At 45.1% G+C, this 27,718-nt stretch overlaps 2 protein-coding genes and 1 long non-coding RNA gene across 16 annotated transcripts in view; 1 reads left to right on the forward strand and 2 right to left on the reverse strand.

Moving 5' to 3' along the window:
• LOC142016007 (dual specificity protein phosphatase 13B-like) overlaps positions 1-9,553 on the reverse strand; it is a 39,588-nt gene extending 30,035 nt beyond the window's left edge. The window contains exon 1 of one of the 3 annotated variants that reach the window (XM_075000025.1): positions 9,424-9,553. The gene's annotated coding sequence lies outside the window, so the exon portion shown is untranslated. Of the gene's footprint in view, positions 1-4,333; positions 4,561-9,423 lie in introns of those variants that run through there. The other 2 variants (XM_075000026.1, XM_075000024.1) reach the window with 2 other exon arrangements.
• The window catches only part of LOC142016009 (uncharacterized), a 69,226-nt gene continuing 42,322 nt past the window's right edge, over positions 815-27,718 (forward strand). For 7 of the 11 annotated variants that reach the window (XR_012646260.1, XR_012646268.1, XR_012646269.1 and 4 more), the window contains exons 1-7: positions 815-1,192; positions 4,644-4,874; positions 8,541-8,745; positions 9,614-9,764; positions 18,550-18,698; positions 19,926-20,093; positions 21,026-21,077. This is a non-coding gene — a long non-coding RNA (uncharacterized LOC142016009). Of the gene's footprint in view, positions 1,193-4,643; positions 4,875-8,540; positions 8,746-9,613; positions 9,765-18,516; positions 18,699-19,925; positions 20,094-21,022; positions 21,078-27,718 lie in introns of all 11 variants that reach the window. The other 4 variants (XR_012646261.1, XR_012646265.1, XR_012646267.1 and 1 more) reach the window with 4 other exon arrangements.
• The window catches only part of LOC142016008 (dual specificity protein phosphatase 13B-like), a 33,432-nt gene continuing 16,534 nt past the window's right edge, over positions 10,821-27,718 (reverse strand). The window contains exons 2-4 of one of the 2 annotated variants that reach the window (XM_075000030.1): positions 19,915-20,114; positions 15,385-15,605; positions 10,821-13,426 (exon numbers count right to left, since the gene is read on the reverse strand). In XM_075000030.1, coding sequence (XP_074856131.1) covers positions 13,200-13,426; positions 15,385-15,605; positions 19,915-20,066 — 600 coding nt within the window. In that variant the 5' untranslated portion in view covers positions 20,067-20,114 and the 3' untranslated portion in view covers positions 10,821-13,199. Of the gene's footprint in view, positions 13,427-15,384; positions 15,606-19,914; positions 20,115-27,718 lie in introns of those variants that run through there. The other variant, XR_012646259.1, reaches the window with a different exon arrangement.

A 27,718-nucleotide genomic window follows, 5' to 3' on the forward strand; every position in this document is an offset into this window, starting at 1 on the left:
ATTACACACGAGGTTTACAGTTTGGTTCAATGGCTCTCTGCATCCCCAGTATCAAAATTGTTCCAACACCCCTGACATCTATTGTTTTGGATCATCGCCCTGAATATCGATGAATTCTTATGTTTCTGAAATAACCATCCAAAATAAAAACGATCCAAAATGTAACATGTTAGGAGCAAAAAAAGAACAAAAGTCATCCGGAAAAGGAATGATAGCTATATAAAGAGCTGTAACAGGAACTAATTAGCCATTTTAAAAAAGAGGCACGGTTAAGGGGCAGTGTATTTGCTAATGAGATTGCGTTCCACTATATTCTATAAGATGCCATGACCGACTTTCTGAAGGGCACATATCCCTCTAGTGGCTGGAGGCATAAGGAAGCCGTAATTCCTATTGCTGCTTTAGCTGATGTAGATGTTCCTTAAACTCAAAATGGCAGAGACCTCTGTTTTTGTAGGGAAAATAGCTGCGTTCTATCTACACTTAGTGTTGTATGAGAGTGAATGTTATGGGAAATAAATGGGTTAAGTGACCTTTAGTGCGTGGTTTGACTAATGACAACAAGGTTTACATGGTTACAGAATGATCCCAAGACTAACTTCTAACTGTTGTGCTCCCTTTTGTCTGTATCCATTTCTTATTGACTCGTGACTGTATATTTAGATAGTAAGTTCTTGAGGTCAAGGACAATTAGACATACCACTGGGCAATGCACTTGATTAAATAATAACTGGAGCCCCTTCCTCCCATGTGACATTCGAACATTTGTATTACAGCAAAGCGGTGCCAGCTGCTTATCCTGGTGAAATGAAAATGGTGTTATAATGACAAGCTATTACTTTGAATGAGGGCTTTCCTGGTCCTGTTTACACCACAGGGGACTGTAGTGAAGTGGAGTGGCTGCCCACAGAGGAAGAGGAACCCCTCCCTGAGCCCTGGTGGGCAGTGTCCTGCCCAACCCCTGCATCATACTGGTGGTCAGGAAGTATAAAAAGCAGGCTCAGGAGCTCAGCCGGAGCACAACTGTCAGAGGCCATGTGCCTTTCCCATGGACCTGAGATGGGACAGTGCTACAGATCTGAAGGAAGCCCAGGACTGGCCAGGACCATTGACAGACCTTGACCCAGAGGATCTGCAAATGCTGACAGAGGTTCCAGCCCCCAGTAACCCAGAGGACCTGCTACTTGGCCAGGTATTCTTGGAAGGGGAATTAGGAAGTGGCCCAGGGGTGGCTGATCCTGGTCTGGCTGAGATAGTGCCCATGAGTAATTCAGCATGTTGTGGTCAGGATCCTTGCTCTGCCACTGGTGGGGTCCTGAGCTGCGACACAGTGGAAGAGGTGGGTCTGCATCCCCCTGCCACCTCAGTCAGTGGCTGGCAGTCCTCCCCACCCTGCTTCTCTCAGCAAAATACCTGTGCTGGTCACCTCTGCCAGAGCTCGGAGACCCAACTGTTCGCTGCCATGCCTGAGCTAGGTCTTGGGCTTACTGACTGTGTGTTCAGCCTGACCATGGCCCTGAGCTCCTGAACTATTGCCACCCACCCACCCTGAGTGAGGGCCTGGCTTACTGACTGTCTGCTTGGCCTGACCATAGGCCTGAGCCCCTTAACTATTGCTGTCCACCATGGGCAGCTTAATGTGTGCTTGTTCTGAGTGTTTAGAACTGGTTGCTGCCCCACCCTGACCCAGAGACTGGGTTGCACTGATTGTATTGCTGGAGTGGGTCCAAGCTACAGAGGCAGAGTGGCTTCCCATTGATGTGGAGAGGGAAGAATCCCTCCCTGAGTCCTGGTGGGCAGAGTTTCTGCTTTGACTGAACTACACAGGCTCTATAGGAAACTGTGTGATCTGGTTCTTCAGAAGGCAATCTGCAAAGAGCTAACGTAGAGCAAGGTGGCTTGATTTGTACCTTCGGGAGCAGCCTGCTATATGGCCCACTGTTGGTTCTTTTGTACTAGGGTTTTGCATTTTAAGAAATAAAATTGTGTCATTGCAATCTTTTAGGGAGTGTATTTGAGCATTGTTTACTGTTTCTAACTCTGGGGGTAAACCATGAACCTACCCAGTCCTGGAGCCTTCTTGAGACTCCCAACTTGAGCCACTAGAGAGGGGGCCAAAAAGTTGGTCTATGGTCTTTCGAATAGCAGAGCACAGCACTGAACAACAGGCTCGCTAGACCAAGCCCATTACTTCTGTGGCAAAGCAGTGAAAAAATTAATCATGAAATGTTAGTAATAATAAATGATGTAAGAACTAGGCTATTAAACACTCTGAGCAAGAGAAAGACCTGATTTGTCTGCCTATGTGGGGACTAAGGGGGACTAAAGTCAGGACTGGACTTGTTCTCAGCTCCTGGGAAAAATGAAGGTATGCTTCTATACTGGCTGGGCAAATTTGGCTGTCAGTGTCACCAATGTAATCTTACTGAAACCAGTAGAATGGCACTGCTACCATGCAACAGCTTTGTATGTATATATGCACAGATTTAGCCGCATTGTTGCATTTGAGACATTGTTATAAGATGTATTTAATTTCTAATTAAAGCATTACATCCAAGATTTTATTTGGCTTTTTTAAATTGGGAATCAAGGGGAAAATGGAATAAAAATGGAAAGACATCTCTCTCATTCTTCAATATGTGCTAGAGGCAGAGTTGCAGCACAGCCTCATTTTGGGACTTTGTGTTGATCCATAGGTCAACAGTGATCTTCAGACCAACTTAATTTTCCCACAAGACAAAGGATCACCTTTATGGAGGCATGATAAGATATCTTTGTGGCAAACGTGGAGGACTTTGAAACTCCCTGGTCAAAGGGCACTTGGCCCCTGCTAGTGCTCTGAAGTATGAGCACTGGGGATCAATTGAAGTCTTGCAGAGAACATGTAGCTAAGATTAGAGTGGTGTGACTCTTTAATAATGAATTCCAAAGCCACGTGAAATCTCTAGGGGACAAAGAATGGAATATGGAGCCTGTTGGGGGTTTCCTTAACAGTCTGAATTTTGAACCTGATTTTCACGTTCCCTCCCTGTCTCTTGCGCCACTCCCCCTCACACACACAAAGATTCAGAGCATTTTAAATAACTTTATGGTATCTGGAAAAAACTAGTATTAGGTGGGAAATAACTTTCTTGCCCCATGAAAGTTTTCAAGACATGAAAAAACTTTTCAGGACTAAATCGGGACAAGAATTTGAAACCTTGAAAATTTTTGTGAATGGATAAATCAAAAAATTAAATGGGCCAATTAAAAACTTGCATTTCAATAACCTGCAAGAGTTGTTTTGCAATTGAGCCTTTTTAGTTTAACCTTTTTCACAATGCATAAGCTAAAATTTATAAACAAAGTGCCATTTTAATCAAGCCAATGTCAGCATGAAATATTCCAACAGTTTCAAATTTCTCTCTTCCATTCCCCCCCCCCCCCCCCCCCCCCCCCCCAAATCAGGAGATTCATTAAAACCAACCCTTTCTAAACAAAAACCATTTGCAGGACAAATCTACATTGTCTGATGGAAAAAAAATAGTGTCTAAAAATTCTGAACAAACTCTAGACCAGCCCATGGGAAAGTCAGTGGCTTGTGATCCCCCTGCTGCCCCAAACTAGATGAAAATTGACAGTTTGGACTGTGTTTTTTATGATTTAGTTGATCAGCGCATTCCCTTTGGATTAAAGGACTGCATAGAACTTGTCTGATTCCAGTGGTTCAGTTCTCAGGCAGTTTGCTTTCTGGTGTCAGTTGGTGAGAGGCCCCCATTTGCTGAGTTTCACTTTGAGTTTCATCTTCGCAGGAGCCCCAAAACTCAGAACAGATATGCTTTAGAAAGCATATGGCCTCAGATAACAAGTTGCTCTGTAGTTGATGAGAGTTATGCATGTTTAGCTGAAGGCAGAATGTAGCTTATAGAATGGGAAACAGATGTAATATGAGAAACTTTTGTGCTGTACTCTGATAGTCTGAATTGTTTCCATCATTATGAGCTAAGTATTTCTCCACTATCCAACTCTAAAGTGCAGGCACTGCCTTTGTAGGCCCCAGGGAGGAAGCAAACTAGTCTTTCATTCTTTCCCCAACCTTACTGCTCATATTTTGCCTTCAATGAATAACTCGTCAAATCCTTAACAATATATCATCCCAATAAAAGGTAGTTACGGTAAGGTGGGGATGTTGTGGCAATGGCAAGGCTGTGTTGATTATTTTAGAAGCAGCACACAACTAGCTTCCCAGCAGGAGAAACCAAGAACGCAGAGCACTGAAAACTATCAGAGCAACAGCATGTTTTCCACCTGTTGTGCCAGAGATCACAAGATAACAGATGCACATAATAATTACCTGCACCTCAAAGGCAGCTCCAGGTTCTGCAACTTCTGCTCCCTGCCTAGCAGTCAGCATGAGAATGGAATAGCAAAAGAGGAGCACTGAGTAAGGAGACTGGATGGTGCTCTGGAAAGAAAGGAGAGCAGCCACACTACAGAGAAGCTGTAAGATGGAAGATGTGAAAGAAAGATCAGAGAGAGCAAGAAGCTAAGAGGAAAGAGGAGGAGGGTAGCTGGCTGCTGAGATTCCTAGCCTCCTGTTTTTAAAGGGTAAGTCATGTTTATTTTAAGGACTGCTCTAATTTGTTACTTTAATTACCTCATAGGCTATTAAAAACAGAAACAAATGCACTCTACAAATCTGCTAGGACCATTTCCCATGGGGGCTGCTGGTCAGGTTGGAGGAATGTGACCTCCAGTGGAAAAAGCCACAGAGGAAGATTCCACCAGTGGAAGGAAGGTGAGGACTGAGGCCAAAACTGTCTGCATCAAGAACCAGTTTCTCTGTGCCTACGATAGCCCTTGGCAGTCCAGCTGCCCTGGAGCTGTGCTGTCAGGTATGCCCATATCTGAGAGTGCCTGGGAAACCTGGTGGGTGGAAAGGGAAGGCTAGCAGCAGAGGCAAAGGAGCTTCAGGTTCTATGAGTAAATTCTGTGGCACTAGAAGGAGAATGATTTGCACCTCCTTGGCCCTGCCCTGGGCTTAGTCTTCTCCTCGTACCCCACCGTGGACCTCATGGAGAAGGCTCTGCAAGGCGTGAGTGGCACAGGGTGGGCAATTACACATAAGTGGTTGAGCTACTTTCTGCATAGAATGGGGGTAAATGGTGGCAAGAGGTATGATCTCCCTCATGATTTCCTATTGCCAGAAGCAAATTAGCCACGTGTGCAGAGTTGGAGATTTCCTTTATGTTCCTATATAGAATCATAGAACTGGAAGGGGCCTTGAGAGGCCATCAGTCTAGTCCCCTGCTCCCATGGCAGGATCAAGCATCGTCTAAACCAGTGTTTCTTAAACTTTTTGAGACCTTGGATCACCAAACAGTACCTTTTATGCAGAACAGCGATGGAAAAATTTCTTTGAAATAATCATTGTCACAAAGTGAAGGTTTTCCTAATGTTCAGCCTAAACCTCCCTTGCCACAATTTGTCTATTGTTTCTTGTGCTATCATCTGAGATTAAGGAGAATAATTTTTCTCTCTGCCTTGATAACAATTTTTAAGTGCCTAAAAGAATGTTACATGTCCCCTCTGTGTCTTCTGTTTTCCTGACTAAATAAACACAATTTTTTTCAATCTTCCTTCACAGATCGTGTTTTCTAGACCTTTTAATCATTTTTGTTGCTCTTCTCTTGACTTTTTCTCTAATTTGTCCATGTCTTTCCTGAAATGAGGTGCCCAGAACTGGACATAGTACTCCAGCTCAGGCCTAATCAGCACAGAGGAGAGTAGAAGAATTTGTTCTCATTTCTTACTTAAAAGATGACTCCTGTTAATGGATCCTGGAATGATGTTTGCTTTTTATCCCCCCACAATACTCCTGTCCTGCTGACTCATATTTAGCTTTTGGACCACTATACCCCACGAGATCCCTTTCCACAATATTCCTTTCTAGGCTGTCTTTTCCCATTTTGTATGTGAACAACTGATTGTTTCTTCCTAAGAGGAGTACTTTGCATTGATTCTTATTGAACTTCATCCTGTTTACCTCGGACCATTTCTCCAGTTTGTCTATTTTGAATTATCACCCTGGACTCCCGAACATTAGCAATCCGTCTTAGCTTGGTTATCATCTGTAAACTTTTTAAATGTGCTTCCTAGGCCATTGTCTAAATCAGGGGTCGACAACCCCCAGCACATGTGCCACTTTTGGCAAGCGAGTGGATTTAGAGTGGTACTCAGCAGGGGTTCTGGCTCCACCCTTCTTCCCCCGGGCAACATTGGAGGGGACAGAAGCACAGGGCTGGAGCCCCGCCATGGTGCAGGGCTGGGGCCAGAGCCCCCACTGTGGCATGAGGCCAAAGCTTCCCCTTCCCGTCCAAGACCTCTCTGTGGGACCAATACCAGAGCCCCCTTTCCCTCCCCAGGCCTCTTCAGCAAGGTGGGGCCAGAGTCTCACCATGGTGCAGGGTCAGGGCCAGAGCCCCGGCATGGGTTCAGGACCAGAGTGCAGGGCCCCGGCCATAGCATGTGGCTGGGGCCAAGCCTGGAGGCCTCTCCCAGAGCCCCAACTGTGGTGTGGGCCACAGCCAGATCCCCTCTTCACCCCCTGCCCCCTCTACAGGGCCAGGGCCAGAGCCCCTCCCCCGAGCCTTCTCCACGGGGCAGGAGCTGGAACCCTGGTACATAGTCCCCTGCTGTGGTGCTAGGGCCGCAGCCCCCCTCCATGGTGCCCCATCCATAGCACATGGCTGGGGCTGGAGTCCCCTTACAAGCAGGGGGCTGGGGTCAGAACCTTCCGCAGAGCCCCCTGAGCAGCATGGGATTGGGGCAGAAGATCCTGAGCAGTTAGGGGCTTGGACTGGAGTCCCCCTTCTTGGAGCCCCCTGTGCAGCGTGGGCTTGGGGCTGGAGCACCCCACCATGCTGTAAGTAGGACTATTAGTGACTTTAAAAATTATCGCTGGTACTTGGGCTGTACATAGAGGTCAAAAAGTCAAATTACTACACTCCGCCTTGGAAAGGTTGCTGACCCCAGCCTGAATTATTGATAAAAATATTAAACAAAACCATACCCAGAACACATCCTTGTGGCATCCCACTTGATATGCCCTTCCAGACTGACTGTGTACTATTGATACCTACTCTCTTGAGAACAGTTTTCCAGCCAGTTATGTACTCATTTTATATTGGCTCCATTTGGATTGTACTACTTTAATTTGTTATTGAGAAGGTCATGCAAGACTGGAGCAAAAGCCGCACAAATGTCTAGATACACTACATCTGCTTCATCCCCACTATCCACAAGACTTGTTACCCTGTCAACAGAGGCTATCGTATTAGCTTGACCTGATTTGTTCTTTACAAATCCATGCTGACTATTACTTCTCACCTTTATTATGATGTTTGAAAATTGATTCCTTAATTATTTGCCCCATTATCTTTCCTGGTGCAGCAGGTAGAATGGCTGGTTTGTAATTTCCTGGGTTGTCTTTATTTCCTTTTCTATAGATGAATACTATATTTGCAGTTTTATAGTCTTCTGGAATCAATTTTGTATTCCATGACTTATTTCAAAGATGATAACTAATGGCTCAGATACCACCTCAGTCAGCTCCTAGATTATTCTATGATGCATTTCATCAGGCCCTGGTGACTTGAAGGCCTCTAACATGTCTAAGTAATTTTTAACTTGTTCTTTCCCTATTTTAGCTCCCGATCCTACCCAATTTGCACTGGCATTCACTATGTTAAGCACCCAATTGCCTTCTTGGCGAAAACCAAAATAAAGAAGTCATTAAGTGCATCTTCCATTTCCACATTTTCTGTTTGTTGTTTTTCCCTGTTCATTGAGTAATGGACCTTCCCTGTCCTTGGTCTTCCTCTTGCTTCGTATGTGTTTGTAGAATGTATTCTTGTTACCCTTTATGTCTTTAGCTAGTTGGATCTCATTTTGGTGACTTGGCCTTTCTAATTTTCCTCCTCTGTACTTATTTCTTTATGTTCATCCTTTGCAATTTAACATAGTTTCCTATCGTTTTGTTAACTTTTTTTTTTAAAATACATCTATCTCTTCTTCCTGGTTAGGTGGTCTGTAGTAGACCCCCTCCACACTGACATCACCCTTGCTTTTGCCCCTTCTATCCTTACCCAGGACTTTCAACCATTCTGTCTTCTTTCTCTACCTCAGTTCGAGTGTATATATTTTTGATACATAAGGCAACACTTCCTCCACCATCCTGCCCATCCTGCAAGAGCAAGCTGTACCTTGCTACACCAATATTGCAGTGATGTGTGTTATCCCACTATCTCTGTGATGCTAACTGTGTCATAGTTGTGTTTATTTACCAGCATTATGAATTCTTCATGCTTATTTCCCATTCTTGCCACGTTAGTGTACAGACATGTTGATTTCATAACCAAATTTTGTCTTGTCTCTCAGGTCTCTGTATGTTTTTGACTTACCTGTTGGCTTTGGTCAACTGCCCTTTCAAACCTAGTTTTAAAGCCCTCCTCAGTAGATCTGGATTCAAACATTCTCTTCCCCTTTCTCTGCTTTCCCAGTGCTTCTTCCTGAAGAAGCATCCCACGATCAAGGAAGTCAAAACTCTTCTGGCAACACCATCTTCACAGCCAGGCATTTACCTCCAGAATGCCTGCTCCCCTACCTTGACTAGAAGGATTGACAAAAACACCACCTGCGCTCCAAACTCCTTCACCCCTACTCTGAGTCCTGCAGTTGCTTCTGATATGCTGAAGGTCATAACATGTAGGTAATATTATTAATGACATATGGATGAGTACCATGGGGTAGTAGTCAGAGGGCCTCAACAGTCCCGCCATAATAACTCAGATAGAGGCCCCTGGCAAGCAGCATATTTCCTGGGATGCCATATAAGGCTCTGTCCCCTCAGAAGAGAATCTCCAACAACCACCTCCTCTTGGGTGTGGTGGCTGTTAACGTCCTAGCCTTAGGGTTATCTAGGACCACTGAAAGGAGTTACCAAAAAAAACCTTTCTATTTGTTTACTTGAGCATTTGACAGCATTTTGTATATAATCAGTTTCACTTTTCCTGTGTATATTAGTCAATCATTAAAAACACTCATAAATATTAACGGGGATCAGGGAAGTCTTATAAAATGTTATGAAGGACGTTATTATAGGACATGCTATTTCAATTAGGAATGTCCTGTCTCGTCTGGAATTAAAAGCAACATTGGTTTAATTGTCCTTTTCAATGCAAGTTACTTCTGGTAATCCATCTGGAAAGCAATCTAAAGCTTCACAAATGTGTCAATTTTTGAGGAAGACAGTGCAGCTCATAATGTGGCGTAGAGCTGCAGTTGCTTCCCCACTCACATATTGCCTATGAGTAATTACGTGCTGCCTGGTGCATGTATTAAATTTTGTGTTATTGGTTTGTAAACAAGCTTAAAAGTACTTGCCTTGAAGTTGTAGCTCCTTCACTGTGCTGTTTTGGATTAATTTTGTTTAAATGGTGCCCTTTAGCTTCTTCCTAAGATGTTAGTTGCACCCCTGGTTTCCAGTCTGCGTGTTACTTTCAGTGTATTCAAGTTCTATTTTTAATTCAGCTAATTATAAACCATGATCTCTTTCCACCTTTGGTTCTATAAGCCTCACCCAGAAAAGAGCAGCTGGGACAACAGACAGAAACTGAAAGTTAAATGGAATCAGATTTTCACCTTGCACAAACTGATGAAGCAATGGCTGTTACATCGGCTTACACCACCTAGGAATCTGAGCCTTTGATGTAGGACTCATGTTGGTAAGTAAACCTATCAATTGAAAGTGCCATAAAATAGCCCATCCACCTAGTATTTTTTTCTAAGCATCCTAGATAAAAATAGCAATAAAGCATTCAGTGCAGGGAATTTCCTGAGGATTAATGACCAGATGGAATTAATAGCCAGAAGTGCAGACTGGGCCAATCTGTTCCTCCTGGCTGCTCATTAATCCCAGGACAGACCTTCTACCTCAATATGAAGTAACATGCATCTTGCACAGGGGGTGCAAGTTACTAATTTGCTATGTTTCTCTTTGTTTGGGACAAATTGGCTGCACAGCAATCTGGTTGTATGATTGCTTGCTTAAAATATATGAAGTGTTTACAACTTATTACGGTGCAAAAGAGGAGTTTCATTTATTCTGAGAATTTTAGGGTGGAAACAGACACTTTCCTGATTATCTGGGAAGTGGTAATTCTGGCTCTCCCAGAACACATTCAGCATGGGTGGGGAGTGATTTGCTTTCTTGAAAAGTGTTGGGAAAGCTTGTGGATTTTGGTTTGAAATATGCTGCTGTGAATATATCACCCTGTGATTAATCTGCTGAGTTCCTCAGCTCAGCCTTGGGTTTATATTGCCATCTACTGGTGAGAGGGGATCATAGCTCCTAGTACTGTTTCTCCACTTGCTCTCACCAAGTGTACTTACTGCAGTTTGCATGCAGTCTTCAAATCTTTGAGTTGGAATTTGCTAATAGAGAAGCATGAAATCACCATGCCAGTTATTTTTCCCAGATCAGAGTGCTGTGAAAATGCACTAGAGTGGTGGTTCCCAACCTTTTCATTGGTGTGGACCCCCAATCACCCCAAAAAAACACTTGCGGATTCCCATCAAAGCCAGTTCTAGCAACTATGTATACCTGATTAAAGGAAAAAGGAAACCACAGCATAGATTTTCCGACAGCAATTAATAACATTATTGGAAGATATTTAATTTTAAAGTGATTGATTGTAACTTTGCAATTTAGTTAAAACTTATTTTCTATGATCATTTTTATGTATCTTTTTTTCACTGACCCCCTGCAATACCCTCACAGATGCTATGGGTCTATGGACCCCCACATGGGAACCACTGCACTTTGATGGAAAAGAAGGAAGTACTCTTGAGTAAACCATCACAGCTGTAGCATCAGTGACATATTATTGTCCCTTGTAATCTCCATCCCTGGAGGTTTTTAAGTCCTGTCTTGAGGTGATCATAGCTGCGATGATTTAGTTGGGATTGATCCTGCTTTAGGCAGGGGGCTGGACTAGATGACCTCCTGAGGTCCCTTGCAGCCCTGGGATTCTATGATAATAACAACGAATAACCACACCACACCCATATGCCTGTCACATCAACCAGCTGCCTGGATTAATTTTAACGGTATTACAATAGTGCATCTGTGGTGCATCAATGTGACATAACAGTGCAAAAATAACCATAGTAAAGTTTGTACACAAATGTATGTTCTTAGTTCTTAGTGCTTGGGGATGTCCTGTGGAAAAGATCTTACTGCACCTTCTTCCAGGTAAAGGGCAAATACGGTTATTCAGAATCAACAAACTCCTTCAGGGTTCAACGACAGTTTTCACCTGTGAGGAAAACATTGCTGGAATGACTCCGTTCTTCCTCCACTGATGTCAGTGAGAGCTTTTCTATAGACCCAAATGTGAACAGGATCATCTCAAGTACTCGAAGATGTCTGGCCTACTTCAAAGTTCCGTATTCATTCACTAGGCTCTGGCAGCTGGGATCGGTTGGTAACCACAGAAAATAACGTCACTGTGGATATCCTGCACTGCCAGCTGCGGAGGCTGGAGTCTGTCTTTTGGACAACACAGGGAGTAGCGGGGATGCTGCCTCAGGTCCTGTTCATGAGCAACCAGCTCAGGGTAGTCTAGAATCCGTGCCTAGTCATTCCTGACAATGGCAGCAAAGATGCCCCCCTGTATCAGTTCTGGGGCAGGCTTTGTGATATGGATGCCTGGCTGCTAGGGGATTGCGTTGAGATGCAAAGATTAACTTCACATGATCACTAGCCAGCCTAGAGCCGTGAGAGAACAGTGACCAAGGATTGCTGCTCCGCTGGCCCTGATTTGCTCCAACCATCTAGAGATAAAAGATGTGCACTTATTAGCATTCCCCTTAACAGTCCAGTGCCCCATTGGCTTCTCTTTGTGTTTCCTCACTGCAGGTGGGCAAATACTGCAAACTCTGGGCCCCAGAGCAAAGGCAGGGAGGGCTGGCTCTGCACCCCTGGCAGGGTCGGAGCCCAGGGCAAAAGGGATGGGGCCTAGGGCAGTCAGCCCTTAGCGCCACTGGAACCATGGCCCCTCCCCTCATAGCCATGCAGAGCCGTTGAGCAGCACTGCCCGGTGCATTGAAGGGGCCAGAGCTCTAGCTGCCACGGCTTCCGGAATTCTGGGCCCCTTTGAAATGCTGGGCCTGGGGCGAGTGCCCACTTCCCCTGGTCAGTGAGGCTCGCTACGAAACATGATCTTTCTGCAAGAGTAGTCTTGAGTGTGAGAGAGGAAACTGTAAACAAAGAACAATTAAGGCTGCAAAGCTGGATCTTCTTTTCAGACATAATGCAAACCCTTAAGCCTCAATAGCTTTGAGGTTTGCCCAGAATTTCTCCCTCTCTCTCTCTCTCTCTCTGCTGCCGCCAATGCAATGGTTTTAGACCCTCATCTGTGAGCTGGTTTTCAGGCTGCCTCCTTCATGACAGCATAATCATTTTCTACAGCAACTGCTTGATTTTTGGCGGGGAGCAGATGAAAATCCATTTGAGTTAAGATCTTTTCATGAAAATCCCCTACTGATGAAGACCCAGGGGGGAGGAGTATGGAAAACAGACTGGAATTGTTTCTTAAGAGAGTGGTGTCAACATTTCCCAGCTGTTCTGTATCTAAAGAGCCTCCATAGCCCAGCCAAGGGGCTCAGACTGCTACACAAATTGTTATAACCTATAACAAACAGATGCCAACATTAAAACCTCAAAACAATAACAATCTTAAACATATCCTGCACCATGGGGGCCCTGAGTGGGGCATGTAGGCACTTCTGCAATACAAATAGTATAATAATGAAGCACTTTTTACCCTCAAAGAATCCAAACACTTCAAAGACTAATATAAATGTCATGCATCACTGAAATGCGGCCACCTCTGGAGTGAAGCTTGGCGGCTGGTTAACCGTTTACAGCAATTGCTCATGACAATTGAGGGCAGGGAGAGAGGAATACTATAGCCAAATGAGCTGCAAGTAGAATTTAGATAGGCTTCATACAAAGTAAAGATAATAAAGTCAAATAAACATTTACATATAGAATGTGTGTTACTCTGCATTTTTGGTTTATGCCCTCGGTTTGCAAAACATATAGAAGAGCCAGAAAATACAGATCATGTTGCATCCTCTCTCTGAGTAGTTCTGTATTATGGTTCTTTGGTGGCAGATTCTCTAACACCTTTCCTCTCTTCATTTAATTTGATGTCGAGGTCTCGGAGCTGGCTCAGGAATCCCGGATTGGGGCAGATGTCTCTGTGAGAATTCACCGTTTTTAGAGCCTCCACTAACGTCATGTTTTCATGAATCATTAAAAAAGCGAGAACTAAAGATGCGGAGCGGCTTATCCCCATGGCACAATGAACAAACACTTTACCTGCAAATAAATGAAACAAGAGTCACCCAGGCAAGTTTAGCTCTTGCAAAGTAAAATAGACACAGAGGGGACAAAACTTGGAATCAATAAATACAATGATTAGCCTGATTTTCACTGATTGTTAGTGAGTCCTGAGGTGTTGCTGACTTGGGACACTAAAGCTCTCTGCTCACCCACTGATGAGTAATGGCAACAGCTATATTACTAGGTGTATGCAAAAAGGGAGTAAGATCTAGATCTTCCAGCAAGGGCTTGTGTATCAGGATTCCTTGACAATAATCTTGGTTCTGCTTTGGACTCCCTGTGACTGGAGAATGTTGAAAAAGGCCGCCCCCACCATGGAAAATTTGAATGGTGAAATGTTTTTAGCCAGAAATAGAAAGGTTTTGCCTTCATAATGAAATTCTTCAATTTGGAAATGCTCCCACTGTATCTCATGGGGGTTGTGGTTTGAGTGCATTGTGCCCCTATTTTACTCTAGTTGGACTACATCTCCCACAACGACCACCCATCTCGGTGAAGAGAGGCGGTGTGTCATGGGCAACACAGTCCAACGGGGAGGCATGACCCACAGAGAACGATGGGGACATAAAGAAACCAAACCACAACTTCCATTTCCAAATACAAATATTATGTTTTCAGGCATTTGGTTGTCTGACAAGAAACTGAAACTTTCTGCAGAAGGTAGATGCCTTTTGTGAACAATGTTTACCATGAAAACAATATTGTCAGGAATTTTTCAGCCTGCCCTGATGGTGACCTCTAGCAAGTTTTATAATCTTTCTGCTCGTCACCACATCACCTGTCTGTAAAATGTGTGCATTACCTACCAGACATGAACAATTGTGATGTGAGGCTTAACTGCTCCAGTAAGAAGTGTAGTGTTGTAACCCTTATTTTTTCCTGTCACCCAAGTGCTGAACTCTTCCCAAATCTGTGGTTTCCACAATACCTTCTTGACAGGTGATTTTTGATCACTGTGTTGGCCGTGCCTGGCACCTTGTTAGGCGAAACCATCAGAAAGTTGGCAGTGGGATATGAAACTTTTAAACCTGGTAACACCTCAGATCTCAAAAGCCTTGGCCTTCATTTTGTAGGCCAAATGGTTCAGATGCCCCTTAAACAAGGGCAGTTAGGCATCGAAAAAAAGATTTTATAATCCAGCTAGTTTGTCTACAGCTTCCTCCAGAATAGCCTTAGTTATTTCAAATCAGGGGAGTATCCATCAGTGTTCTTGCGACACTGTTCCACAAACTAATAGCTCTCAAGACAGGAAGTTTTTCCTAATACAACCTAACATTTTTCTCTCTTACTGTCCCCTCCGTGATTGTATCTCTCTTATCATTCCAAGACAATTCCACGTCTTTTAGGGTTTGCAAGCTTCATGTACTTGTAGGCTGCATCATGTCTCCTCTTAGTTCTCTCTTCCCTACAGTTCAGCCAAACTATTTATTATCTTTCCTCCTTTAACTCTTCAACTTTTCCTCTCTAGAAATAGGGCAAAGAAATACTGCACCCCACAGAACATGAAATGTTAATACCTTAGTCATTATTGGGATTAGCAGTTGATAGCCCCAGCCTGTAAGGCACTAAGCCACCATTTTCCAGAAGGAAGAAGTGGAGGATGATCAGTATATCTCGGGATCAGATCCTTCGTGACTAGTACCCAAAGACTACACAGCCAGTCAGGATCAGAGAGAACACTGCACCTATGAAATTCCCAGCAACTACGACCTGATGCTGATTGTGATTGGCAAGAATCCCAGGGACCTCAAAGTGTGTTGGCTCAGCCCGCGGCAACCCCACCCCCATCTGTGGCTCAGTCCATTAGCCTCTTATTCTTACTTGGCTGAAATCATTTGAACTAGAGCAATAGGTCCCATTCAGCAAAGCACTTTCACACATACTCCCGCCCCCACCAAACTATCAAATATATTCCTTACCGCCCAGCCCCTTACCTCCTGGTGTGCATAAGGCTTTTTGTATGAAATTAGCAGCATCATAGAAAAAGACACTTAAATCAAAGGAAGGGTCATCGAATGCTTCTACTCCATGGTACACTACTTGCAGATCTTTGTAATATCTGGCTCCTGTGTTGATGCTGTACGGCCCAGCCGCTGCATTAAGGATGTGAGTAATACTGAGGCTTTGAAGAGTTGCTTTACTTCTCGCAGCCCATCTGTTGAAAGATGATGTTTTTCCCCAAGATCGTTGCTGATTTTTAGCATTAAAATAGCCCTGGGCCCACTCTCCCCTGGGGAAATATGCAAGCACTGCAGCTCACTTTGCAGGGCGACGAACAGCTAACAGACAACGGTGTTAGTCTGTATTACGTTTCTCTTAGAAAGATGGCTACTGCAGAATGTGAGATGGGAATGTAACCATTCCCTTGGAGCTTGCCCAATGCTGCTGTGCCAGAATGAGCATCAAGGGCAGCGGCTCTTTTAAATTGATCTCACCCCCTTCTTTGTGTCTGTGGTAGTTTACGCAACCTCCCCCCCGCCCCACAAGTACATATACTAATTTTAAAAAATACCCACAGGCCTCTTATAGAGTATTACAAACAGTGAGGCACTGATTCAGACAGAGCCAGTGATGCACTGTAATAAGAGCAAAAGCAGAACTGTGGTCGTGGTCCACGCTCGCAATTAAACACGTACACCCAGAGGGCGATGGCTTTCTATAATGCTAAAGCCTAATACCGCCACCTAGAGTCAAATTCACAGCACCATCAGAGGGCTTGATATTTCTGGAGGAAACTGCTTTGTGTGTTACTCATGGCTGGGGGTAATGTGTGCCCACTAAGCTTTCTTCTTCCGAAAGATTTTCACACCCCCTTCCTTCCTCCCTGAATATATTCCATGCCTCTGGCAGAGAGACCTGCCCCCCTGGTTGAGAACCTCTGCTCTGATGCATGGCCCACAGTGTTCCTTCTAATGTTTTCCATCCCTGGGCAGAGTCAATTCTGTTATGTTCATCAAGGCATTGTGTGGATGTGCACCACCAGTGGAAACACATGTTGCCAGCTGTGAGCGCTCTGCTAATCAACTGGGCAGCACCTGAATCTTTCCTGGGCCACTGCCCAAGTGCTCATTTTAGGAGGAAAACTGATGGTCAGGTACTGGGTGCTATTAAGACATTATTGCCAGTACTGGAAAGACACATTTAGGATCCATCACATCCGCATCTTCACAGGCCTCTCCTAGAAACTGCAGTGGAGCAGAATGTGAGGCTGCCAGATGACTGCATGGTGACAGCTCCTCTGGCACTGCTGGTCCGCCTCAGCTCTTCCACACAGCTGCATTCCTTGTCAGAGGTCTGTACAACCCTGCCAGAGGACAGGACTCGTGGTGGGGCTGGGGCGGTACAGAAGTACTGGAGTAACTGCTCATGTGGAGCCACCAGGCAGCCCCACGTTCTGCTCCTTTTGCCACTGTGGTTCCCATGTGGTTCAGAAATTGATACCCTTTGAAATCAGTATGGTAATCTCTTGAGCTGTGCGATTTCGAGTTGCCCTTACCTTGCATTAATGCAAGTTAAGCACAACTCAAAATCCCGTTCCCCTGGCCCTGTCTCAACCCCCACCCTCCAGCCCCCACTGCCCCTGTTCAAACCCGCCCTGGCTCACCCTTGCCCACACCCGGCTCACCCCCCCCCCGCCCCGCCGTGTGGCCATGGCTCTGGCTCACTCCCTGTCCACGCGGTCTTGGTTCATTCCCCCCAATGTGGCTGTGTGTCAACCCTCTGCAGAGCCATGTGGGCCCAGCTCACCACCCCCGCCCACTCCAGGCTCAACACCCCTACTCCACCGCCACAGCCCCAAACCACCGCCAGGCTTCACGCTCCCTGAATGTGCCCCCACAACCCCAGGACTTACCTTTCAAAAGCAGCTCCAGCTACTTCTGCTGCTTCTCCCCACACTCCAACGTACGTAAAATTTGAGTTATGCGAGGGTGAATGGGAACACAACCCTCACATAGCTCTAGGGACTACTGTATCTGGCAAAGTGAGGGGACAGAGCTGCCCACTCAGGTAACATGGGATGGAGAGAGAAGATGAAGATGAAGGTCTCAGGGTGGGGAGGAGTCCTATGGGATCAAGGGGGGACATGTCTTGTGCCCTTCCCTTTAGCTGGTGCCCCATTTTGTGTCCTTCCCATGAGTTGCCTATGCATTTCGGTAAGACATCAAAGTTACTTGCACTATGGCCTCTGGGGGAACTGTAGGAAAAGGCCCACAACTGAAATAGCCACCCAGTGGCCTCTGACAGCATTTCCCAGCATTCATGGACTCAGAGGTGGGGACAGACAGAACCAGGAATTCCTGCTGACACTAAGATGGAGGCAGTCCACTGGACCATCAACAAGCCAAAGCTGCACACTCCCAGCCCGGGGACAGCCTGACTCTGCAGATCGGTTTAGTCCCAGTTTTGAGTTTGGCAACTAAGAAAGAAACAGCCCATCTCCCACTCTTGCCAAAACAAGTGCTTGCTCTGCATGCACTGGGGCTGCTCCTGTGCCAGGTGACCAGCATCCAGCCAGAAAGGTCCAATCTTGTGCCTGCTTCTGAAAGCTGGCCAAGACCTCCACAGGATTCTAGACCATAGAAACATCAAGCCTTGGGAGATGCCAGAGAAGATCCTGGCTTACCCAGGGTGAAGAAGAAAGTAAGCTGACTTTAATTTAAACCTGGCCATGTCACAGTGCTGCAATGCATCTAACCTCAGGACACTTTGTGCCTGGGAAGATGCCAGTTTGTGAGCTGGGATAAATTGTGTGCTGGGAGGTGAGGGCTTTGTTTGTTTATTGATGATTACAGTGCTTTTTTTGTTCAAATAGAGGAGCCGGCACTCAGCTGGCTCCCCCGCCCTCTGTTGGGGGTGCCGAGGTGCCGGTACTCAGTACTGGCAAACTGGCCAAAAAAAGTACTGAAAGTTTAATTCTTTTTAGTTATCCTTGACTCTCCCCTTCCCTCGATGCTATTTTCCTGTTCCCGTAAAGCTCCTCTTTTGCTTTGCTGCTCTTTGGCGTGTGTTGCTTTGCTGAGGCTTCTGTTTATGTATTTCATTGTCTCTCACGTATTCCTTGCCAGCTAGCTGCATTGATTTTTCTCTGCATGTGACAGTGAGGAGTCATCTTGGAAGGAGGCACCATGTGCCAGAAAATACCCAGGACCCAACCAGAGTGAGGAGGTGGAAGCAACTCCTAATACTGGTGATGGCAAGTGGCACAGAGAGGGAAGGGGAGCTACATAAATAAGGACCTGCCTGTGAGGTACCAGTTGTTCATGTCACTCCCTCCTTATTAATCTCTGACGCTATTGTTCAATGGTTAGAGTGAGGGATAATAGTTACGATTCTCTTTTGACTCTCCTCAACTTCTGGTGGGAACAGAGATGGCCTCCTCATGAATAAAACCTCTCAAAGCCCTGCAGTTATTGACAATAGCCATTCTTTCTGCTCTGACACTGACTCACTGTGTGACCTTGAACAAATCATAGCCTCTCTCCAGGCCTCCCTGATTTCTCATCTGTAAAATGGGGTTAATGTTATTGCACAAGGAAGCTAGGAATATTACCGTGTTTTTAAAGCACTTTAAGATCTGTGGATGAAAAGTGGTTTAGATAAATAGAAAGAAGTGTCTGGTGGTTGATAGAAATTGGCAACGTATTTCAGCATAACAATGTCTCTTCTGCCACACATTAAAGGAATTGTATAATATGTTTTGATATTTATTTATAAGCTGGTAAATGAAATGTTGTGTTTGCACCTATGGGGGCCCCTGACATCTAATTATGGGACCTTTGTTCTCCCTTCATTTTAACTCTTGTTGCTGGACCTCTCTGGACCTTAGTCATCTGTCTGTAACATTTGCATAATAATACTTCCTTTCTCACCTGTTTGTCTTATTTAGTGCATAAGGTCTGAAGGACAATGAGACAGTGGTCTCAGTTGGGCCTTCTAGGCACTTTTATGCAGAGGGGAACAGGCACCTTTATTTTAATTTGAGGTGACTAGAGTTAAAAGATAATAAAAGAATAGCTGTTGAATATCACCTGAAGGAGTAGTTTTGTACCCTAACTAAATGAGTTCACTTCTAATACAGTGAGATAAATAAGCTTTTGTTTTAAACTTATCCTTTTTTAAATGCAAATCTTAATCATTGGAAGAAGATAAATTACGCCCCACCCAAAGATCCCCAGTTGTCAATGTCCATGACACAAGTAATAAGTAAGGTTTATCTTGCTAAAACCCGTGGTGATCTCTGGGAATAGAAAGAGAACCACTCAAGCAGACTCTGAGTGAGTTGTATGTGTGCCTGTCAAGCTTTTCATGACATTCAAACCACTTGAGGCTGGCTGTCATGGTGTTTGGCTCTGGAAATTTGTGATGTGAGCATAGTATGGTTAACAGTGTGTAGTTCACCAGCTCTGCACCCTCCAGCTCTCTCCTGTGTGCAAGTAACAACAGAATAGACAATGTCCCCTTACGCGTCTCCCAGGAATAGGTTTGGCCAGACTTGGTCCAAATGGTTGTCAGACCCTCCTCTGAACCAGAACAGCTTCTGAAGGTCAAACAGTGATGGTGTTTCATATGGTGCCAGGCTGCTGGTTTCCGAGGAAGAGCCCTTCGTGTGAAGCATGGCTGCTCTCCTGTTTCACGTGCTCAGGTGGGATTTCAAACAGTTTTTCTGAAATAAATCAAGAGAGAATTTTCATACAGAAGTAACATTCTCTATACCGTAGTCCTATTCTTTGCCCTGCAGATAAAATTGCATTATTATCAGCGGTGTATATATGGAACCCGAAGGCATTGCTAAAGATTAGTCTTCCATGAGGGTTGCCTCTGCCCGGTCACTGCACAGGTCTAGATTTGGTCCTGCAGGAAATTAGTGTCGTAAGACAGCACAGTAATTTCTTGTCAAATCATACTGTGGAGAAGAAAAGCCCAGCCCTTTTAAAAGTGTTGTGATTAAACCTCCCAGGTAACCATGAGCAACAGCAGCCTGCCTTCAAATGTTGCTCTCTGTGATAAACACACCTGTTCCCTCCACATATGTGCAAAGGCTCTGAGTAAACATCTCAGTCCCTGCTTGGCAGTCCAGGTATTGGTGTCCCCCTGTACTGCATTTTATCATGTTGGAAATGAAGTCAGATATAGTGGAAAGTGTTCAAGTGGTACGTTGCCACCTGGAGAGTGAAGGGGCGGGGGGTTGAAATGGCTGTCATGGTAACATATCCACCGAACAGGTAGAGTACAGACAGCAGCAGTGGGTCTCTACCTCACACTGGAGATGCCATTTTTAGAAGCCAGGGAGTAGTGCAGTCTCTATGTCCATTCTGTCACAGGACCCTTAAATACTGTGGCCCAGAAACATCTCAAGTTGAAGAGATTTGGCTTGGCAAGAGGCTTGGCGGTAGTCCTTCTGGGCCTTTGTGTGCCTGGCCTTCCTGGTGAGATGGCGGAGGGGAACTCAAATCCCTCCATCTAACCTGGGTTCCAGCCCAGGAACCCCATAGCAAGTGGTTATGATCTGTCTGATTAGCCCAATGGAAAAAATCTACTCTACTTTCTCTAACGTCTTTATCTTCTCCTCAGCAGGGCTCGTCTTCTCAGCAGGAGTCTGCTCTGAGGCCTAGTCTCAGCCCTGGAGGTAACTTTGGCTTTATCTGTCTGTGTCACTAAAAGTCAGGCAGTGTAAATGCTGTTTGTCAGCACGTCTGCTGGCAAAACACTTGCACCATTGATGAGCGGCATTCCTGTTGTCAATAGGAGAATGCTCCTGCTGACAATAAGCTGTTTACACCATCACTTGCTGCGGCAAAATTTTTGCCTTTTTAGGAGTGGGTTTTTAAGCACCTGTGAATGACAAGTTTTGTCCTGCATCTGACAGTGTAGACAAAACCAAAGAATATAAATTGTCAGAAATAGATGGCTCCAACTTCTCTGCCCTGCCCGGATACTCCAGCCTTTTGTCTGTGGCTCTGTGTTCGCAAAAAAATTAAAGGCCTTTATGAGCTGAGGGTGCGAGTTCTGTTCACCTCCCCAAGCTGAGGCCTTCTGAACTGACCTTCTCCTGTTCTTAAGGTTCCTCCTCGAAGATGAGTATGCCTTGTAGATGTGGAGAGTGAGAAGGTGGGGACAGGAGCGCCTGAGTGCAAAGCTGATTTTTTTAAGCTCATCTTACCTGATAGGGGCTTGTACGCACCTTCCTTGCCACACCTAAAAGAAGAAATTGAGTAGCTACATCTCTTTTGTAATGATATTTGCTGCTGTGGTGGTCCAAAAACTCATTTGTTGATTGCTCTGGCTATAAGCTTCTCCAGTGGATTTGGCTGTCCCACTGAGCTCTGAGGCACCTCTTGCATGCCTGTGTGACATCTTTATTACGTAGCACTTCACTAGACTGGAATTTGGCATCTACCATTACGTTGAAGCAAATTTGATCCCCAATTGCCTTTGCTAGTGTCAAATAATTTCTGGGGTGATGAAGTCATCTTGGTCAGGGCGCGGGGTCCAGCAGCCTAATGATGCTACTGATGAGTTAAATGAGCAGTTCAGACCACACTCATCTGATGCCTTTGAGTCTGGCATGAGGTCAAAGTCACAGACTCCCTGCAGGAATATGTTCATTTAAATACATTCCGTTTTGTTTGCTGCAAAACTCCTTCATTCTTGTTACCCGTGACAAAGCTTGCTTAAATTGAGTTGTTCCCATCCAGGGAAACATCTTTCTGGGTGTGTTTGGAAAGCTGCTAGCATATGGCGGGTACATATTATGAAGGAGACTCTGTGAGACAGGGAAGAGAAAACAGAGGGTGGCACCTTGCTACTCAGCAACCTTTTGCCTAACCAGTAAGGACAAATGAGCAGGGATCAAACTCCAGGCATTGTGTCATCCCACCATTGCTAGATCTCACCTATCTTGGAAAGATACCTGAGAAGTCTGTCTCTTTTTTTAAAGATATATTCTGGAAACTGTTGCTTAGCTTGTCATACCAGAAAAAAACCAAAGAAACAAAAACAACAAAACAAAGAAAGAACAAAAAAAAAACAAAAACAAAAATGGAATTACTGCAGTTCTTACCTCCCAAAGAACACTAGACTTCTACCATAGATCAGTTTGTGGCATACTGATTCAGATTCAAAGTTTTCCCTAAGTGTGTAGATCCAGGAATCTGGTTTAGATACAACAGAAAGCCAGGGCTAAATTTTACCCCAGTCTAGTAGTGCTTTGAATCTATTCTGTTCTGCATAAATTCTTCCCTCTTCATTTTTGTAGAACTGGGACATCTGAACCCAGACACAATTCTTTCATTTTCCAAGTTTTGTACCATGTCCTTTCCTTCAACTGCACAGACAGCTTTGGAGCACATGCACAAAAAACAGCAAGAAGGCTTTATTTTGAATAAAGCTCATATTCACCCACGGGAGAAAAATGCAGGCGCTCTGTAAGAGGTTTGAATACTCCAGCTATATTCCTTTGTGGGATTTTAGCTTACGCATTTTCTTTTCTCTTGTGCTGAAGAGCACTGACAACTTTCCCCTTATGCAATAAGATGAAATTAAGCAAAGGGAAATGTAAGTTAGGAGAAATGACTAATGGTCAGATGTGTTGATCCATTAGACTTTCCAAGGAAAGTGCTTGAATTTCAGTGACTTTAGATATATAAAAGTAGATTGGCCCAAGGAACATACTGAGGGAGGTGACCAGCAAAGACCGGGCACAACTCTCCAGGTGGGATCTAAAAAGGGTCTCTTCTTGTCTGCTCGCTCTCATATGATTTTCATCTTCTGCAATAGTCCGTGAGCTCTTCATATTTTTCTGCCTTCTCTGATGGTCATGATTCAGGGTCTGATGTGAAGGGAGCTCTCTGCACCTTGCAGGATTGAGGCTCTGGCGCTGAATGGTTGCTTCACCATGGTTGTTGCCCGTTGTGCATTCTATAACCCAGTACCCTTTCATACAGCTCCTCCATTCCCAGTAAGTGTGCAGCAATATTTGCTTCACTTGAGTAATACCAAACAAGTTCCCCATAACAACATGGAATGTAACTCCTAACCATCCTGTTCTGTTTTGTGCTGCATTGACCTTGAGATGAATTCGCTTGTGTGGCCTGTAGGGGAAACACTGAACTAATTATGCCAGATGATTGGACTAATGAAGAAAATTATATGAAAATTTTAATTGAAGACTTGGGACATAGTCGAGGTGTTTTCTGCCAGCTTTATAGCTCAGTCTTTTAGTAGCTGAAAAAGAAGAGTGCTATTGCTGATTGGGTTTTTCAAAACCGCCGTGCACGGCTAATTGAAAGTGGCCCACTTATAGTGACAGAAGAAGGAAGGTATGGGCAATTGTCATTAGATAATTTGTGAAGAGAAAAATATAGCTGCTCAGTCTTACAAGGGGTTTAAGTAGAAAACTCTTTTTTTCTGAAAGATCTAGCCTGTTTAAATTAGGGAGGCTTATTTTTAATTCCAAAACTAGGCTGTAGCCTGGGAACATATTATATTACAGCGTGGATTATTTTTTTTTACACAAGCTTGTGCCATTAAGAAGAGATTGCAGGAGAGTGGAAATCTTAAATGAAACCCAGATGGATTTATTTCTTTGCTCCTCGCTACCCTCCCCCACACATACAGAGAGAGAGAGAGAGAGTGTGTATGTGTGTAAAGATGTTATTCATCATTGGTTTACAAATGCACAAAGCTGAGTCCTAGCTGGTCAGGCTTTGGCTTGGTTCTGTGTCTGCAGAGCAGTGAGATTTGATTCCAGATGCCACAGGTTCTGCTCTTCAGCCACTGTTGAACTGCCTGTCGCCAGAGGCAAGGTGCTGCACCCTTGATAGCTACCCAGCAAGAGGTTCAGCACCTTTACTTTCATTCCAGACTTCACCTAACTCAGTGCCTGCCACTTGCAGAGGTGGGGAGCCAGGCTCTAGTTCATTTCCTGAACATGTAGTTAAGTGTGGGCAGCTACAGGGTCTTGTGTACATAAGTATTTTATCTATCAACAGTATTCCACTGCCACTCAGCCTTCTAATGTGTTTATCCACAATGCTCCAGTGAGTACCATGAGTGGTAGTGTTCCTATTGTATTGTTGGAGAACTGAGACAGAGTCAGATTAAGTGACTTGCCTAAGAGGATGTGTGGTGGACCTGAGAGTTGTACCAGGCTGTAGCAGGCTGTAACCCCTGGAACATCCTTTCCCTCTTTTTTTATTTGTGTTTTCCCTAGTGATGCAGTTCCACTGATGATAACAGAGGTGGAATAATTAACATAGAACAGCCACAAGTGTCTTTCGATGCCAAGCTCTTAAATTCCATTGTCAATCTGTCTTTGGTGCTGCACAAATGGCAAACTAACACAGTGGAGTCCTCGATCAAAGTCTCCAGGTGCTGCTGTCAGACAAATACTAAATAATATAAAACAGAAGTTTGACAGCAATACCAAATAGCCGAGCACACGAAAGATTAACACAGTAACACCAAGTATGAAAGCATTACTCAATTGGTCTGACTCTCTTTTCACTTCTTCTGCACTTGGACATCTGTCAGCCCCTGTTTCCTTCTTCCTCTTTTTCTACAGATATATCTCATTCTGTGCTCATCTTTTCCACTGCCTGCCCTTCTCTCTCCTGGCCTGGGGGCTTTTTCTTCCCCAGCCAGTGGAATCACTCATTGGCTGTAACCTGGATCTGCCCTTTCTTTTATTTTTTCCTCCCTAGAAATAAAAACAATCTCTCTTCCCAAGTTTTGGCCAGAAATGGGAGCTCAGGAAATCCAAAAGCATCTTGAGGCAGGACATGGCTTCATGTGCCGAAACAGGCACTTTGAAATGCACCAGCAAAGTTAAAGCATCCAGATGGGAACCTAGCAGGCAACTGGAAAGGGAACGTTGTATTTTCTGTGCAAGTCCACAGGGGCTTGTTTGCAGGAATTAGAATCTCTCACCAGCAATTCTCTGCAGCTCTAATACAACAGATATTGAAAGCAAGAAGCAGGTTATGGCTGATGCTTAAATGAGGCACCCACAGGGACTTTGAAATGAGATCCTGCACTCACCCCTGTATAGACCATGCTTTTTTGGCTGACTGCATCATATTTTATAGCCTTTTATTTTGCCAACTCTCAAACAGCAGGGACTGTAGAAGTTCATTGCTCTCCCTGAATGTTTAGGGCCTGAGTCTCCTTTCGGTTACACCAGTGGAATTGTGTCTGATTTGCACCAGAGTAACAGAAAGCAGACTCTGGCCCTCACACTCTGTTGAATCCTGCACTGTGGTAATGCTGTTTTAATTATTCTGGTGTGACTAGAAAAGCAGAATAAACAATTAAAGCATTCTTTGTTTTTTAACGTGCACTCGGGAAAGGTGTTTGCTGCTGACGAACACAGTCCCTTCTTTAACAACAGTTCAGGGACAACACAAGGAACAACACTTCAAGTTTTTCCTCATGACACCCACAACCCAGTTGTCTTCCTCATGCACCTAAGCCTTGGATGGGAGAGGCCTTGTTTCTGGGTGGGAGGATATCGGAGTCTTTTCGTGTCCATTCCTTCCTTAAAGTCTGTGGCAAGAATTCCAATTAAGGCCAGACCTGGTACAGTTGTGATATGGATCCTTCTCCTTTAGGGATTAGGCTGAGAAGTTGAAACTTTTGGTCATGACCAGTTGGTTTAGATTTGAATCAGGAACCTAGAGGTGAGTGGCTCTTTGCCTTCTTACTAGGCCTTAATGGGCCATCCATTTCCCTTCACATAACTCCTCACTCAGCCTGAAGTGTAGCTCTGTGTGATACAAACACGGCTCCAATCCCCAGCAGGACCTACCCGGGGCAGATGAGATGTATGTCTACACCACACTTGGACACCCACAGCTGGCTTGTGCCCGCTGACTCTGACCCACAAGGGCTCTGGGCTCGGGCTGGCACCAGGCTGTAGGACCCTGTGAGGTGGGTCCCAGAGCTTGGGCTGAAGACCAAACCCAGGAATCCACATTACAATGAAACAGCCCCACAGCCTGAGCCTTGGGTGTTGAGTCTGTTGGCAAGAGCCAGCTGCAGTGAGAACTCAAGGCCTGCGGCAGAGTCAGTCCCCAGGCTACCCAATGAGCACAGGTGGCCTGATGCAGGCTCCCAGACTGGCAACACCCCTGGCTAATGGGAGGAATCAGCGGAGTGGCTTGTAAATCCAGCAGCCACAGAAAGCACTTCTAGGACTACTTGGAGGCATTTGCCTAGGGCTGTGACTGCTTCTGTGCTTGTTCCCAGCCCTGCCCTGCACGGTTCCAACCCTGCCCTGTCTAGTCTCACCCCAGGTAACTTGGTACAGCATCGCGGTTCTGATTCCTGGCTTCTGGCCTTGGCCACTGGTTCTGACCCCTACTACCAACACCTGCTCCGATGCTATGCCTGACTTTCCTCTGATCACTAGGCATGACTAGCCATGCCCTAGTCACATGACAGGTACAATCTCAGTGATCAATGAGTGTGCCCCCAGTCTGGGATGTGACCCTGGCCTGCTGTGTTCCGAGTGTCCATGTGCACACTGCTGATTCACGTGAACAGTTTGTTTAGAATGTTTTGAGCTCCGCCCCTTCCAAAGAGGACACACCTTGCTCTTATTTCTTCACATACCAAGACCGTGGATTGAAATCTCCCCCCAGTTGCAGCATCTCCTGTCTGGTGGAGAAGTGCCAGTACCAGCTGTAGCTTTCACAGCTAGTGGGAAATACCCGATAGCAGTTATGTTAACAAGTGTGCTCTCTCCTGTCTTCTCTTCTCGAAGGCACTTCTTCCTGTCCTTGCTAATCTAAGCTCAATGAATATTTGAGTCATGCTCATAAAAGATGGATCATTGAGAAGAAGCACTGGAGAACAACGTGAAAGTTCTTGAGTTTCTTGTGGACTTTAGTTGCTCCTAGTAGGGTGGGGAGTGAAGTAAGATTGATTGAGTTGCCCCACCTAGCAAACCTGCCCATCCTCATGCCATCTGCTATTGTGATATTTAAAGAAAGAAGTCTCTAAAGTCTGTGGGATTTCAGACTGTTTCTCTAGAGTGGCGCAGGGGGTTTCAGCTCAGAGAGATCTGCATCCAAGTTACTGAACCTTTCAGGGTGAACATCGAGTTGGCAAACCTAATGACAGCAGTTGTGTAATACGTTGCAGAAGACTGGAAAATGGGGACTCGGTAGCTTGCAATGCTTTGCCAAAGCAAGGTTGTGAGTGTAACAGGATGGCAGCCTTGCAATCTGCAATTAACAGGAAAAAAAAAAGTTATACCCGTGCAACTTG

This window comes from Carettochelys insculpta, chromosome 7, assembly GCF_033958435.1.
Source record: "Carettochelys insculpta isolate YL-2023 chromosome 7, ASM3395843v1, whole genome shotgun sequence".
NCBI classification, from domain to species: domain Eukaryota; kingdom Metazoa; phylum Chordata; order Testudines; family Carettochelyidae; genus Carettochelys; species Carettochelys insculpta.